Source organism: Lagopus muta, chromosome 6 (genome assembly GCF_023343835.1).
Source record: "Lagopus muta isolate bLagMut1 chromosome 6, bLagMut1 primary, whole genome shotgun sequence".
In the NCBI taxonomy this organism is placed as follows: Eukaryota; Metazoa; Chordata; class Aves; order Galliformes; family Phasianidae; genus Lagopus; species Lagopus muta.
Window position 1 is genome coordinate 35,897,924 of NC_064438.1, and position 15,953 is coordinate 35,913,876.

Below are 15,953 nucleotides of genomic sequence, written 5' to 3' on the forward strand. Positions count from 1 at the left end.
TACTCGGCGAGTTTTTATGCCGAGCGCGGGCACGCCATCGAGTCGCGGCGGCCTTAGCGGGCCAGCCGGCGCGTGCCCCGGCGGCGGAAGTGCGCTGAGAGCGTAGGCGAGTGGTGACGTTTCCCTGGTCGGTAGGAGCGGGTCGCCGCTGCCGGTGGCAGAGCGCGGAGGCAGCGCAGTGCCGCCCGGCCCCGCCAGCAGCAGGCCCCGCGCCGCCCCAACGGTGAGCGCCCGTGCCGGACAGCCTCGCCCGGTGTCGGGTAAAGCTGCGTGTTAGCGGCATGCTGCCGCTGTCTGTCCAGATTGCGGTGGGCTCGCGCTGGCTGGACGGGCAATGCGTTTCATCAGGCTGCGGCTCAAATCCCACCCCGGCTTCTGCCGCCTGGCTCCCGAATGCCCGTCCTCCTGCGGCCGCCGAGCCTTGGGTTCTGCCGCCAGGCCTCTGTCCGTGCCGGGCGGTACGCGGCGCTGCGTCAGAGCTTGCTGCTGCGGATACCGTCGGCGCGGCTGCGTGCTGCAGGGCGGTTGGTTGCGGTGCCCGCTGGCTGGGTGCTCTGGCACAGTGGGTCTTTGTGTCTGTAGGACGGTTCGGCTGCGAAAATATTTGTTTGTTAAGAAATATTTAACCTTCTGTACTTAGCTATCTGTAGAATTCTGGAATATGGGGGGAAAATTGTCAGCTGCGTTGATTACGCATGGTTTCATATTGGGAAGTTTGCTTTCAGGTCTGAAAGGAAGAACGCAGGTGTGAGGTTTGAATTCAGCATTGAGCTGGGGGGGAATTTCAGCTGAGTGGTTTGAAAGCAGCTGCCAAATCAGGAGGTGAACAAGAGAAGCCCGAAGCAGTACTTTCTGCAGTGACTGTGGTGCTGCAGCTTTGTTATGAGACAAGTTTTTGTTTGTCCTTTTCCAAAGATTTAGAGGCAGGGTGAGTTAAGATGTTGTCTTTGCATGTGCAGCTTTTAGGAGTTATTTTTTAACTCCTTTTTCAAACTGTCAAATTACCGTAGGCTTGCGTGTAAGATTTGTTTATAAGGAACAGAAAATGGTCTGGTTTCCCAATAGAAAAGTTTAAAAACAAAGCATGAATTCTGTTAGTTAAGATACACTTATGTTTATGGGACTGTTGACATGGGAAATCTGGTTTGATTTAGAATAGGGTAGATATAATAGTACTGATCAACAGTGTTACCTCCTGCTTGCAAAACATACTGCTTCTGATTGTGTTGTCTCTGCATAATGCATAGCTTCTAGGCTCTTTGGCTTGGCTTTAAGTCTGTGATGTAACATCATCCTGGTAAGAAAATAAGGAGGCATGTTCTATTTGGAATTCTGTCTAGACTATTTTTTCACAATGAATTTTAGGCATAAGCATAGCAGACAGTGAAATGATTTTTTGTTGCAGGATGGTATTTCTATTTTCAAGTAGGCCATCAGGATTTCCTAAAATTAATTTCAGGCCAGTGTTTGCTAAAAATAATACTTAAAGAGTTCAAACTTGTGCTTTCTGGAGAGCAAAGCAGGTTACTTAACCCAGAATGTACTGGAATAATTCCTCTGTGAAGGCATAGCTTCAACTAGTTTTAGAACTATTTTTTAAATTGTTTTCCAGATTCTTCTGAGGTCACTTTGAAGCCGCCAAAATGGTTCTAGCAGATCTTGGAAGAAAAATTACTTCAGCGTTGCGCTCACTGAGCAATGCTACAATTATCAACGAAGAGGTATGTAAAACAATTGCATGATGGCACTGTAACGTTTGGAAAGCAAAGTAGATTAGGCTGATGAGAAGCAAAAAGTGAGTTGATATTATTCCCGAGCTCTTTTCATCATTCAAGTAAAACTTCTAGCTAGAGTTTTATAGCCCCTGATAGCCAAAACTCAGTGCTAGGTTTAGGCATATAGAGTCACCTCAGAGATAGTGGGCCCCGTGTTCCCAGGGTCATCATGACTGGTGGCTGTACTCCTGGAAAGTAGCATTCAGAAGTGGTGAATGCTGAAGAAGGCATTTTATGCCTGTGTTCTGGTGGGGACTACTCTGAGACCTTGCAGAATGTACCAGCATTTGTGTTCAGCTGTGTTATGGACGTGTACTGGATTGCTAGAAGCTGGACTGTGGAAGAAGAAATGATTTTCAGTATAGGTTTGGCACCCTAAAATGAGAGGAGTGCTAAGTTTGCTGCCTTTCTGTTCTAGCCAGCATGTGACTCTGGAAGCTATTTGACTTGATAGTCTGTATTTTTTAATTAAGATTTTGATATGGTAAATGTGTTGTAAAGACTGAATGGCAAGATTAAAAAGTAAAGGATACGATGATTTGAAATTGCTTTTGAGTAAATGGCTAGAAAGTTCAGGTAGACAAATATGTTTTGTTGCCTGAAGTAACTAAAAAATAGGCTTACCAATAGGCACAATTTTAGAACTTGTGCAAGGCGAACATCTTAAGCTAGAAAACAACAAACAGAGTCTAATACAACCCAATGTTTTGTTTTGTTTTGCTAATAAAAGCTGTTCTCCTGTGAGTGGTCAAGCTGTGCAAATGAGGTTGCTTATTCAGATGTTACTTAATTAAAAAAAAAAAAAAGTAAAAATGTTTTTGTTCAAGACTTTTCAAAGTGAAACATTTTATGGCTACTGATCTGGGTTCCACCTTTGCCTGAAAAACCAGAGCAGCTACAGAGCAGCAGTACAGTTTATGCTGAAAATGCAGGTGACAAATTGAGGTGCTTCCTTTTCCCTTTCAGATTTAAACTTGATTTGCATATGAGCAAACGCATAGACTTTGTGGCAGTCAATATAACAATAAGGCCACGTGCATTTAACTCATAAAAGCCTTTAGTGTATCATAAATATACTTTCTCATTGTTATTGGAAACTAATACTGAGTTAGTCAACGTTGTGTGTTGTAAAACCATTTTTCTTTTATACTCCAAAGGTTTTAAATGCTATGTTAAAAGAAGTATGCACGGCATTACTGGAAGCTGATGTTAATATTAAACTTGTGAAGCAACTAAGAGAAAATGTCAAGTAAGTAATCAACATCAATTTTAATTTTAACGTTTGTAAAAATCGTAGTTTGATGTTATTGAAGAATAACTCCTAATTTGTATATGACTTTCTTAGACATGTCCAGTCTACCTTCAAACCCTAGTTTTCACTTTAACAGAAAAAATCAGTTTCAAACAGCATCTAGCCAGCTGTATCAAAATAATCTTCCTCGGGTTTAGCCAATTGCTGGGATCTTTCTTTAAAAAAACAAAACAGTGTCAGTTGAGTGGAATAGTAAACAAGCTCTTAGAGCCTGGGCACCTCATCTTCCAACTTTCCGTGCTGCCTATAGGTAGATCTGTGCACATGCTCAGTACTGTTACCTTGTTATTTTGAGATATGTGAGTCAAGTAGATACAAGTACACTGGAAACCTTTTGTGCTACATACTGAGATGTTGTCTCTAATGTATGTCATTTCTTGAATACATTGTACTTAAAAACTGGAGGCAAATCAGGTTGCTGTTACTAGGTTAATGTGATACTGTAAGTTATAGCAGTGCTTCATGGCTTCAGTTTTTCTAAAGCTGTTTTCTTTAATTCAGGTCTGCAATTGATCTTGAAGAAATGGCATCTGGCCTTAACAAGAGAAAAATGATTCAGCATGCTGTCTTTAAAGAACTTGTTAAAGTAGGACTTTCAGAATTCTATTATGTCACTCTTCTTGTACAGCTTGTGTTGTGTGAGCAGTACAGTAGCAAGCAAAGTTTTAAGGTTCTTGTACAGTACCAACAGGTGTTCTGTCTGTTTGGGTTGTCAGGTTTTCTGTTCTAAGGCTACTTCCTATGCAAATGGTAGTACTTTTTCTGATTGGAACTTTGCTTTCTGAGTGTATCTTGTAGACTAACTTTCAAGTTCAGCTATTCTTTTCAAATAAGGCAAAATAAGGATGAGGGACTGTGATCTCCTGAACTGCTGTCTTTGGTTGTCCTAGCAGTATACCTTTGCTACTCTAGGGAAGATTTGTTGAAACTACTTACAAAACATTGAAAAAGTACAGCTAACAACCTGGCAGTTTCTATGGCAACTTTTTATCTGCTTGTTTGGTCAAGTCCCTACCTGGTATCAGTTTTTTGTCCTCTCTCCTATTAAATGTTGTCTTCTGTTCATCTGTAGTTTGTGATCATGCATATTGGCTCTGTGGAATGCATGCTCCTATTCATTCCAGAAGAGACTAAGCCTGAAAAGTCTTCTATGTTGTAGGATTCTCACAAGAAGAGATCCATCTTGTGCAGTGATGCTGGGGTGGAGGTTATGTTTATGTTCATTTTTATATTCAATATATATAGGCTCACTTGCCTTTGGTGCTTAGTCTTATGGGGAGAAAAAAAAAACACCTGTTATAGAATGATTATGTATACTATATACTAAAGATCTGTGTGTTCCTTGTGAATTTAAAGCATCTAAAAAAATTGAGACCCAAATATACAAAAAAATTGCTTTCTTTGCTGAATGTGAAACCAGGCACTGATCAGGGCTAACTGTGACATTAAGTGTTGTAAGTCTCTGAAATTCAGTTTTGCAACACAGACCCCTTTGTTCTGTAGCTTGTAGATCCTGGAGTTAAAGCATGGACACCTACCAAAGGAAAACAGAACATTATAATGTTTGTTGGTTTGCAAGGAAGTGGTAAAACGACAACCTGTTCAAAGGTAACTTGCACTGAATGTGTTTGGATTTTCTGTTGTGTTTTTTTTTCTGGTGAAGGAGAGTGTTGTTGAACACTTAATGTACAATGTACTTGTGACTTGCTGTTTTTATTACTGATTACATTATAGAAATACTTTTGTAGAGGAGGTTCTTAGATGATATGAATGTCCAAAGTAATATTCTTTTGGAGTTTATTTATAGTTGCAGGACTTCCTTCAAGATTTTAAGTTGCACATTTAATGAAACAATATTATATATGGATAATAGTTTCTTTCCACTCCATACTTCATGGGTTTAAGATGCACTGAGTGGAACTTTTCTCATTCTATTGCCTGTTTAGGGGAGCTAGTATAAGTTGACATCTGTGTTAAGTATCCCAGGTAAGCATGAGTGGATGGTATGAAACCTGTTCTAGCTGCAAGTTTATTTAGGGACTTTAGATTTATACTTTCAAGACTAAAAATGGATGCTCAATTCAGAGCAGTTGTAACTTAACTTATTGATTATTTTTGAAGAGGAAAAAATTGTCCAATGGGAAAAGACCAATGTGTACTTCTTGCCTTTTTTTTGTCACTTGCTCTCAGAGAGATTTATATGTAGACCTTGCTAAATATATCACTGCTCTGATTTTGTAAGACATTCCTAGTTCTTCTGTAGGAAAATATATCTTGGAAGTCTTTATTTGGGTGAATCAACCGTTCTGTGAATCTGTTGTACTAGTGAGGCTTGCAAGTGTTACATAATAGTAAGGATTCTATTCATTGCTTTGAAACATATCCTTGTCATTGGAATATCTTTGTTCCTCTGGAAGTAAAAAAGCGAAGAAATGCTCAAGTTTTATCCATTGCTGTATTTAATAACTTACTACTTTAGCTAGTATTCAAAAGCTAATTCTATTTGCATTGTTAAGAACTAATAAAATAGAAACAGAGGCTATTCTTAGCTCAGGAAACTGAAATCAGAAGCAGAGTCAAGCCACTGTTTTTGTCTAATTGAACAGTTACTTGTATATCATGCTTTTCCAATATGCTAACACTTGATGGTGGTATGATGTTACTAAGTGATCACAGGTATACCAAAGCTGGCTTGACTTTGTCCTCAGTTTGTACTTTAAGCCATTACATAGTGTTATACTTTGTTGTGGGATTTTGGTGTAACCACTTGTTTTGGGTTTTTTTTAACAGTTAGCATACTTCTATCAAAGGAAAGGTTGGAAGACGTGTTTAATATGTGCAGACACATACAGAGCAGGTAATACAAACAGCTACTAATGATATAGTTCTCTCTCTAACACTTATTTTTGTGTGTGTTTTTTTTTAATATTTCCCTGACCATACCTGTCTTACAGGTGCTTTTGACCAGTTAAAGCAGAATGCAACAAAAGCAAGAATTCCTTTTTATGGGAGGTAAGCATCTCTCAGAATCAGTTTGGAGAACAATGCAATTTTAATGATATATTGTTACTTATTGAACATCTTACAAAATCCTGTTCACTGTTGCTTAACTATTTATATATATTTATTATATACATACATATGTGTATATATATATATAATGTATTTGTAATAACATTTGTTCTGAGTGGTTGAGGTCAGAAAGGACCTCTGAAGATCTAGTCTACCCCCTGCTTGGACAGATTGCACAAGATCAGTTCTAGATGGATTTTCAACATCTCTTGAGAAGGAGATCCACAACCTCTGCAAGCAACCAATGCCAGTGCTCTATCACCCTCAGTAAATTATTTTTCCTCATGTTCATCTGGAAGTTCCTGTGTTGCAGTTGGCACCTTTGCAAACTGTCTCTCTTGTTCTGGGTTCCCAATACTGAACACAGTACTCCAGCTGTGGCCCTACTAGAGCTGAGTAGAGGGGTAGAAAAACCTTGTGACCTGCTCACAATGTTCTTCTCAGCGCAGCAAAGGAGACCATTGGCCTTCTTGCCTCAGAGCTGCACTGCCATCTCATGGAGATGAACTGGGGCTTCAGAGAAGGGCTAGCAGGGCCTAGTGCAGTCTTCAGTAGATGCGACAGTCCTTTGTACTTCAGTTCACTGAACAGTAAGGGTAAATGATTTAGAAAGGTGTAACCTTAATCAGTTTTGGCTTGACATGAGAGGAAGTCAATCTTGAAATCCAAGCAGATTTATGGTTAATAAGTTTACAGTCAAGCAATAAAAGGTTTAATTTGGGAATAAAGAATTGCATATGTAATGATATTTCTCTTTGATCAGTTATACAGAAATGGATCCTGTAATTATTGCATCAGAAGGTGTTGAGAAATTTAAGAATGAAAACTTTGAAATTATCATCGTTGATACAAGTGGACGTCACAAACAGGAAGACTCGTTGTTTGAAGAGATGCTACAAGTTGCTAATGCCATAGTGAGTAGCTTCAAGAAATACATTCACTACTGTTATAGTAATGCAACTGCAATTAATTGCTTACTTCCTAGTGTTCTATGTGGTTTTCAGTCTACTGGAAGCACTTCTAACATCTAGAATAAGCTAAAAATTATAAGCTGATATGAATAAATGAGAGAGATGATCAGTGCTTAATAGCACTGAGTCAGTTTTAATTGTTGAATCTGTAATTTAAGGATGCTTGCATTTAACTGGACTACAATTCCTGCTTGAACTTTGCCTTTCGGAATTTTTGCAGTGTGAAACTAGATTTAAAAAAAAAAGGTAAGTTTCTGTAGCTTTGTGTACAACCTTTTCTGTGATTGTTACAAATAATTGCCTTGAAACAGAATGTTCAGCAAGTTGGATATGTAAATGAAGTTGGTGTTTCTTGTGTGAATTCTAAATATCTAATTTTGGATTCTGTAGTCTTGCAGAACAATATGGCAGCTCCCACACAAGTCATACTGTTGGGTAACTTGTTTTCAAAGGAGTGGGAATCTTAAAGTTTTTAATGAGAAAAACAAATGGAAGATGTTAATTGCTTGTAGGTGCTGATCAGCTTGCTGGCTCGCATACTATCTGAAATCATTCAAAACATAAGAACTGCAAAATTTTAATACCATGTATTGAACGTTTTTAATACTCTGTGTATATGAACATTTTTTGCAGATCATAATATAGCATTTTCAAGCGGTCCTTAGGTAATACTGCTCATAGAAATGTATTGCAAGAACTTCTGTTGCTGAATGTAATACATCAACAAACATTAAGAATGCAGGAAAAAATCCTTCTTTTTTCTTCCTAGCAACCAGATAATATTGTGTATGTGATGGATGCTTCCATTGGCCAAGCTTGTGAAGCTCAAGCTAAAGCTTTCAAAGATACAGTAGATGTAGCTTCCGTCATTGTGACTAAGCTTGATGGACATGCAAAAGGAGGTGGCGCCCTTAGTGCGTAAGTATTGTGATATAATAGGGGTGTCTGGCCACGGATGGACAAACGTGTTAATGCTTCACAGAAACCTGTCAAGTGAAAGCATCTCTGTCAAGTTACAGGGCATCTGGAGATTTAAGTAGCTATTTTTATCTTTTTTTTTTATCTTATTTATTAACACTAATTTCAGTGTTGATATTCAGTATCAATTATTAGAATGTACTTCCAATGCAGTAGTATTGTCGCATCAGACTTCTGTCTTCTCAGAACAGAATACAATTGTTGTTGCATCTTGTTTAGCAGACCTAACTAAAAATATAAATATAAAATTGGATGTAATAATCTTTTCACATTATGTTTATTTTCCTTTCATTTATGTCCAAATTTTTTACTGAAATGCTAGAAATTCTAGCTAATCAAATGTAATGGCTCTAGATCTGTGATGCACATTAAATTTCTAAATTCAGTATCAAGCATCTTGATGAAAGGTAAATCAGCAGTTATGCTTTTCTGAAGTCCATTCTTGTTGGGCTTCTCATACACTGTATGTTGACAACCTTTGTTCACTAGAACATGTGATATTATCTTCTGCTTCTATGTTAGACTCATCTCCAGCTGCTTTTGGATGATACAGCTTGCATGGAGCAAGATTATATGTCAAAACAGTTATCTGACACCTACTTGCTAAATCACTGTTTGATTTGGATGTTAAGTGTTAAAATTCTTCATCTACCATATGTATTTTGCTGTTATTTATAGCGCAGTGATGGAAAACTGAACTTAAAAGCGAAGTGAAAATACCAGAAATAAGTTCTTGCTGTCATGTGCTGTCATATATGCTGTCTGCTGTGTCTGTTCTCTACTTTCTGCAGATGGGAAACAGAATTCATTTAAAGTTATTGCTACTGATTGATTCTTTTAAAGGTTTTGATATTTTCCATATCTTTTCCTGTTTTTTTCCTGCGTTGAAAGTGAGAATATTTTTAGGGTTCCTCCCACAACAGACAACAAAGTTAGCCAACATCTGACCTCCCAGTATTAGAGATAGAATGGATGTGTCTTATTTTTCTTTCTATCCTCTGAAGGTTCTGGAACTTGGCAGTGAAAAAGTATTGCCAGCTACTCCCCGCTTTCCATTGCAAATGCTGGATATTTTTTTTTGCATTAATAACTTGGTGTATGAAATATACTTAAGAGATTGTGCTGATGTTGTGTTTGTGTTGTGTTGATGATCTCTAGCTGAGAAGTTGTCTCATAATATGCATATTTCGCTGCAGAGTTGCTGCTACAAAGTCTCCTATTATTTTTATTGGAACTGGTGAGCACATAGACGACTTCGAACCCTTCAAAACACAGCCTTTCATCAGCAAACTTCTTGGTATGTACTACATGCAGCTGTGCACAAGATACTTTGAGTTGGATAATTGAAAGTTAAAGTGTGATTTCTTCAATGCCAACTTCAGATTTGGTTTTGTTTTCCAGGCATGGGTGATATTGAAGGATTGATAGATAAGGTAAATGAATTAAAGTTGGATGATAACGAGGCACTCATAGAAAAGCTCAAACATGGTAAGTTGTTTCCAAAGCTTGAATGCATAGACAAGTAACTTGTTCCAAGTGCGTGCTGAAGAATGGTCATTCTCTAGTAAATGTTTTGGGCAAGAAATAGCTATGTTTTTCATCAAGTGACAAGTAGAACTGTAATTGCAGATGAACTAGCATAATACTCTTAAGTGTGTGCCGTCAGAAATGGCTTAGCCATATTAATAGTTGAGGTTTACTTATCTGCTTGTTTATCCAGTATAGTACTTACCCTGTAAATATAAAAAGTAATTGAGGAAGGGTAGTAACAGCAAAATGTTAGCGTAACCTTTGCTAATCTTCTTTTTGTTGTACTTCAGGTCAGTTTACACTAAGAGATATGTATGAACAATTCCAAAACATCATGAAAATGGGACCATTCAGTCAGATCCTGGTTAGTTATCCTAAAATTTGTTTTATCGGTTTCTGCTTTATAGCTGACAAAATTCTGCTGTAAACTTAAAATCCTTTACTGAAACTGATACTTCAATCTGTACTTTATATTTTTCAAAAAAGTAAAATTATTTGTCTACTGGAATACATACCTGCTGAACTAAAACGTCTTGTCTGTATTTCTTAAAGTTAGCTTTGCCTGTTCTGACACAGCTTTTGTGTTGCATTTTAAAACAGGGTATGATTCCTGGTTTTGGGACTGACTTTATGAGTAAAGGCAATGAACAAGAATCAATGGCAAGGCTAAAGAAATTGATGACTATAATGGACAGTATGAATGATCAAGGTAAAAACAAATTTCGATCACTATTTTTCTTTCTTGAACAAGACTAAAGATTGTTTTGGGCAACAAGGTAGACATAAGGGTGTGTCTGAGATGATGGAAGAGTGGGAGGAACATTTCACTCTTAGAAATAGTGAAGAGTACATATGTATCCCTGTGCTGTATGAACTTTCTGTCCGTTCTTAAAGATATACTGGTTACGTGGATGCTTACTGCTGCTTTCTTGCGGAGGCTAGATAAAATTTGAAAGCATTCTGTTGATAATTCATTTTTGTTTTCCATAGTGTAGCTATGCTTTTTAAATTATTAATGCTGTCCTTTCAAATGAAAATGTTTCATTCATCTTCACAGAGTCACTGTCTTTCTTTGTATCTTTCTCCCACTCAAGTATGCTTGGTGATACAGTCTGGTCTCTGGAAGGTGTGCTGTTTCTAATCCATCCATAACTTTTACAGGAGAGGTGCACTCTTACCTTTGAGCTAAACCTATAAATATGGCTTTGACTGGTTATGCTAAAAGAATAAATTGTTTCTAGGAACTTTTTCTTCCACTGTGATTTGACATACGAAGGACAATCATTTAGTGCTATTCCCTAGAATACTCTCAATTATATTTGTACAATTCTGTATCATCTCTTCTAAAACTAGTTTTTTGTTCTCTGGCTCAGCTAAATTCTCAGCACAGTTGTTTTCATTTCTGCTACCAGCTGTAATCAGTAACAAAACTTAATTTTTCCTTTCCTGTAATTGCAGAACTTGACAGTACGGATGGTGCCAAGGTATTCAGTAAGCAGCCAGGAAGAATCCAAAGAGTAGCAAGAGGTTCAGGTGTTTCTACTAGAGATGTCCAGGAGCTTTTGACCCAATACACTAAATTTGCACAGATGGTGAAAAAGATGGGAGGCATCAAAGGACTTTTCAAAGGTAAAAGAAAGTAAAACACTCAGTGTGGAGGCCACTTGATATGTGAACACAGGAAATTCAACATATATTAGGTGTATTATGAGAGGAGGACTGAGTTGTAGTTCACTAATTTTCATGTTTGTAAGCTCTTGTGTAAGAGCTGTTTTGTTCTTCATGATGCTGATGTATAATGTGGCAGTCAAAGCTACTGTATTTTTTGGCTTAACCAATGTAGAGTCCATTTCTACTAATACTGATATTTGAGTCTGGGGGGGAGGGGAGAACAGAGACTGCTCATCCTTGAGTACTTTGATGTAGTAGCTTTTGATCATTGAGTTAAGTGGATTTTAGAAGGAGGAGATAAAACAAAAACATAATGCACAATTTTGGGGTTTTTTTTTTTTTTTAGCCTTGTACATTAATATACTTTGCTTCTTCCATTTTCTTTAAGGTGGTGATATGTCCAAGAATGTAAACCCATCACAGCTGGCTAAGCTGAACCAACAGATGGCGAAGATGATGGATCCAAGAGTTCTTCATCATATGGGTATGCATTGCCTTTTTATGGCTTCAGCAAGGGTCTGTTACATTTCATCCATTTGAGATATTATGGAATTGAGGGTGATGTAAAAACGTGTTCATTATGTATCAGTATTAAGTGTCTCCATGCCTTCTAACAAGAATCAGAAAGCTTACTTGATGTGTTATGAATACTTTGCACTTAGAAATGCTTTTTCTAGACTCTTCATTTGGATTCAGGTCTCAAAATGAGCAGTTGGAGTAGTGTCTGACAAAATAATGAATCACTTCAAGCATGTCTATTGTAAAGTGCATTTCTGAACCTCTCTCTTCTTCCAGGGTTTGCCTCAGATAAGTAATGTTCACATTAACATCTTTCAGTAAAAACTTCCATATTCAAGTCTTGCATGCTGATAATGATAATTCCTTCAAGACTTTTTATTTTGTTAAGATTTTAATGAAGAGGTCATCTTAAAATCTACTAAGCCTTGTTTGTAGATCCTCCTGTAATTTCTTTGTCAGATGCCTATATTTTGATAGTTATTTAAGCCTGGTTGAGTCTTGGTTTTTCATTCGTATATTACCAAAATGGCCTCTTTACAGCACATGGGCTTTTTTGAAGCAAGATAGCTGTGCTTCAAAACTAATTAACACATCTGTATTCTCGCTTATTTTCTGTAGGTGGCATGGCAGGATTGCAGTCAATGATGAGACAGTTCCAACAAGGTGCTGCTGGGAATATGAAAGGCATGATGGGATTCAATAATATGTAAAGAAGCCTTAATAAAAATGGACTGGTTTGACTATTAGTTGCAACTTCAGTGAAAGGATTTGCTTTATTCCTTTTTACAGTGATGGGCAGAGTGATCTTTTAAAATGCTATTCAAGCTTCTTGGTTTCTACATCTAATTTCTGAAAACTATTTTTGCTTAAATTAGTTCCTCTCCTCTAATACCTGATGGCACAAAGAGTAAGTGAATTTAATGATGTAAAATTTTAATATTTAGAGACACTTTTTAATTGTTTACATTAAATGGCAGCCATTATATTTGTAAACAACCCTGATCTTTGGTTATAGTACATAAAATGTCACAAATATACTGTAAAATAAAATCAAGTAATTATTAACACAGGAATGGCTTATTTTTTTCAATTCTTTCATATTGATCATTTATTAATATGTAACGAGACTTCCTTAATTTTGTATATTTCTAATTGCTGCTGTAACTCTTTGGCATTGTATGGGAACTGCTGAATCATGGCCTGAACCTCTGATTAATCACCTGAGGTGAGCAATGAGTCTGCCACAGGAGCACAAGTGAAGGCAATTCACCTGTGCTGCCGGAAGAGGTGGAGCTAGGCTCCACCTCTCCTAGACCCATTTAAGAGCTGACTGCCAGCAGGAAAGATCTCTTCTGAAGATCTGCTCTGCTGGAGTTTCACAAGTGAGACCAGGATATGGGTAAGCATCCCATCTTTTTTGCTTTGGTGTAATAACTACGTAGCCAAGCTCTCTGGTATACCATAACATCTGTACGTTCATTGGTTGTACAGGCATATACAATGGAACTAGTTCAACATCTGAAATATGCTGCTGCTGCTCAGATTTTTGAAGGTAGTGTGTTAGTTTTGCATAGGATTTTGTTCTTCAGAATTCTGTAGTTCTCTCCATATACATAAAGAATGAAGCAACTAACAATGTGTGCATACAGATATCTTCAGTATATTTGACAGCTTGATAATCTTCATACCAGACTACCAATTAAACTGTTCTTCTTTGGTGAGGGTAGTTAATGATATATAGTAGATAGAATTTTGTGCTGGTATTCAACTTGAAATAAAAACAGCTGCGTTTGGCAGACCATATTGCCCCAACTCAGCTACATTCTGTTCTTAATTTCCTATGTCATCCACTGTGTTGGTCTGATATGGTTAGGATCTACAGGCACTTGAGAAGCTATGCAAGCTGGTTAAAATTTGATATCTTAACAAATATGGTAAACTTTTTAACCCTTATTTTAAGGAAAGAGATTGTTATGGACTTATACTGCAGTGTGCTTGGGTTGTAAATGCACTCATTTCTATATCTTAGTTGAGTGGTAAAAATTAAATGCAGTAATTAAAATATGTCCACCTGTTAATGTTGTTTGAAGAGGTGACAGCTAACACAGCTGATAGGATTTCTGTAGGAAAATATACTCTTCTGCTAATAAAATATAAGATGTGCTGTAACTTATAATGTGGAGCTATCTTCTGCACTGCTAATGCTACATATATTCTTACCTATAGAGGATGCTAAAAAAATCTGTAGATACACCATTCACTACAACACTGCGTTTTAGCCACATAAGTAGCCTGAAAGGACTGTTCAAGTTCAATACCAATATATTAAATGTAAAAAAAACAATGAATACTTTTGTATCACAGGCTTGTGTGGATGCTGCCCTCAACTATTTAAAAGGTATGTATTTATACAAACTTTATTTTTATAGTGTTTTTCAGTTCTTGAGCAATAAAAACTAATACAATATACAAAACCACGTAGCAGTGACTGGAAAACAAATCTTGGTGTGCAACACAGTTGGGGATAGTGGATAGTTAATTTGAATGCTGTTGATAGAAATCATACATGAATAGGCATATTGAGGATGGAACAGTGAAGCTCTGTGCTCTTGTACGGACTCAGCTGGACTGTCAAGTTATTAGCAGTTTACTCTTCCTATTTTCAATTCATTGCACATGTTTAGTTTTAGTCTTTAGAATTTTCATATTATCACTGCTGCTACTGTACAGGAATAGAGTTCTGCTAGCTCACCCAGCTAGCAAGAAGCAAGGGCAAGTTTGGGAAACAGTTCTGTTAGCGTAGGATGTGTGATTTGTTATTTCTGAGGTATATGTTGGTATAAACAAACAGCAGTACATTACTCAGCAATTCCATATAGGTGTGCACTCTTATCATGCCAAATAGGACAGTCTTCTAACCCTGTTAGGAACAACTGCCTAAAGATTTGAATTATGGTTGTTTGTTTGTTTGTTTTTAAGTTTGACTTTATAGAATGGTCTATAAAACCCTCTTACTGCACTATAGGAGAACAAAATGTTAAGAGTATGGGAAATAAAATGTGAGTTCTGCAGAGCACAGTGTGGAATGTACTCTGTGTTCTTCTGGTTTGGTATTCTTAATTGCACTGAGACAAGAGAGGCTTTGTACAATGTTTGAAAGTGCAAGTATTACATCATTTTATTGTTAGGCTTCTTGTGTGTGTCTCCTGTTTTACTGTCTGGACACATCGCTAAATCTGAATTCAGGTCATCAGGTAATTGTAGTGCCTGGAGAACGCCACTAGGAGGAACTGATGGCTAAGAGAGCAACGTACCAAATAAGCTTAACTCCTTATACTTATGTTCTAGATGCACGTCCTTACTTTAAAATCAGTGGCATCCTGCAGTTTGTAACCCTCTCCACAGCGCGTTAACAAGTTTAGATATATACATAATAGGGCACATTAACGTAGAAACAGTTTTCTAATGTGTGTTTATTGCTTTTGGAAGGTGGTGGATGTCAAAGTGTGTGCAAACCCTGATTGTACTGTTCTGCATAAAAAAAAAAAAAAGACTCACCAGCTGTGGAACAGTCATTCATGTGTGCTTGTTTGGTTGCTGTTCTTTAATGAGAAGTCTTACCTACAGGGCTAGAGCAACAGTTTTTATGTAATTTTCCACCTTTGCAAAGAACAAGGATGACTCTGGCAGCTGAAATATTTATATTCTTTCATTGCAGCTATTGAAAAGGATGCATTTTTTTTTTGCTCATGACTGCTCTCCTCTAAGAGACTGCAATACTAAGACATGTTCCAAGAGCCTATCTCTGCTACAGAGCATAGTTCCTTAGAAGTCATACTCAGTTGTCCTTCAATCCTGTGTCATCCTTGTCATCATGTAAATAATGGCAGTGTTCATTACAGCCACTGACTCCTACCTTGGAAAAAGTGATTCATTCACTCCTTGGTTCTGTAAGCAGGACCTTGAAAATGCTGCTTCTTCTGCCTCTGTTCTCTAGCTGATGTGCTTTCTCCTAGGTGAGTTCTGGCCCTTTGTTAAGGTGTTAGCAGTAACAAAAGCCTTCAGTGTGCAGTTTAGAGAAAGAGCACTTTGCTTGCTGCTGCTGCTCCATAAAGCAAACCAATT

At 37.5% G+C, this 15,953-nt stretch overlaps 1 protein-coding gene across 2 annotated transcripts; it reads left to right on the top strand.

The window, feature by feature from the left end:
- The first annotated feature begins 95 nt into the window (after nucleotides 1–95).
- On the top strand, nucleotides 96–12,897 carry SRP54 (signal recognition particle 54). 2 transcript variants are annotated; one of them, XM_048947362.1, is made up of 16 exons: nucleotides 96–223; nucleotides 1,613–1,721; nucleotides 2,933–3,024; nucleotides 3,589–3,673; nucleotides 4,591–4,695; nucleotides 5,878–5,944; nucleotides 6,042–6,099; nucleotides 6,923–7,073; nucleotides 7,900–8,048; nucleotides 9,305–9,405; nucleotides 9,510–9,596; nucleotides 9,929–10,002; nucleotides 10,239–10,347; nucleotides 11,097–11,267; nucleotides 11,698–11,793; nucleotides 12,447–12,897. In XM_048947362.1, the coding sequence occupies exons 2-16, from the start codon at nucleotides 1,644–1,646 to the stop codon at nucleotides 12,536–12,538; spliced, it is 1,515 nt and encodes a 504-aa protein (XP_048803319.1). In that variant the 5' UTR covers nucleotides 96–223; nucleotides 1,613–1,643; the 3' UTR covers nucleotides 12,539–12,897. The 2 variants fall into 2 exon arrangements, with proteins under 2 accessions (XP_048803319.1, XP_048803320.1); XM_048947363.1 differs by having other exon boundaries at nucleotides 146–260.
- The last annotated feature ends 3,056 nt before the right edge of the window (nucleotides 12,898–15,953 follow it).

Excerpts from the sequence above, each read along its gene's own strand:
- SRP54 (XM_048947362.1), top strand. The coding sequence starts at position 1,644 with ATGGTTCTAGCAGATCTTGGAAGAAAAATTACTTCAGCGTTGCGCTCA. Across the intron at positions 9,597-9,928 it reads CATAGAAAAGCTCAAACATG|GTCAGTTTACACTAAGAGAT; the intron begins GTAAGTTGTTTC and ends GTTGTACTTCAG. Across the intron at positions 11,794-12,446 it reads AAGAGTTCTTCATCATATGG|GTGGCATGGCAGGATTGCAG; the intron begins GTATGCATTGCC and ends TATTTTCTGTAG.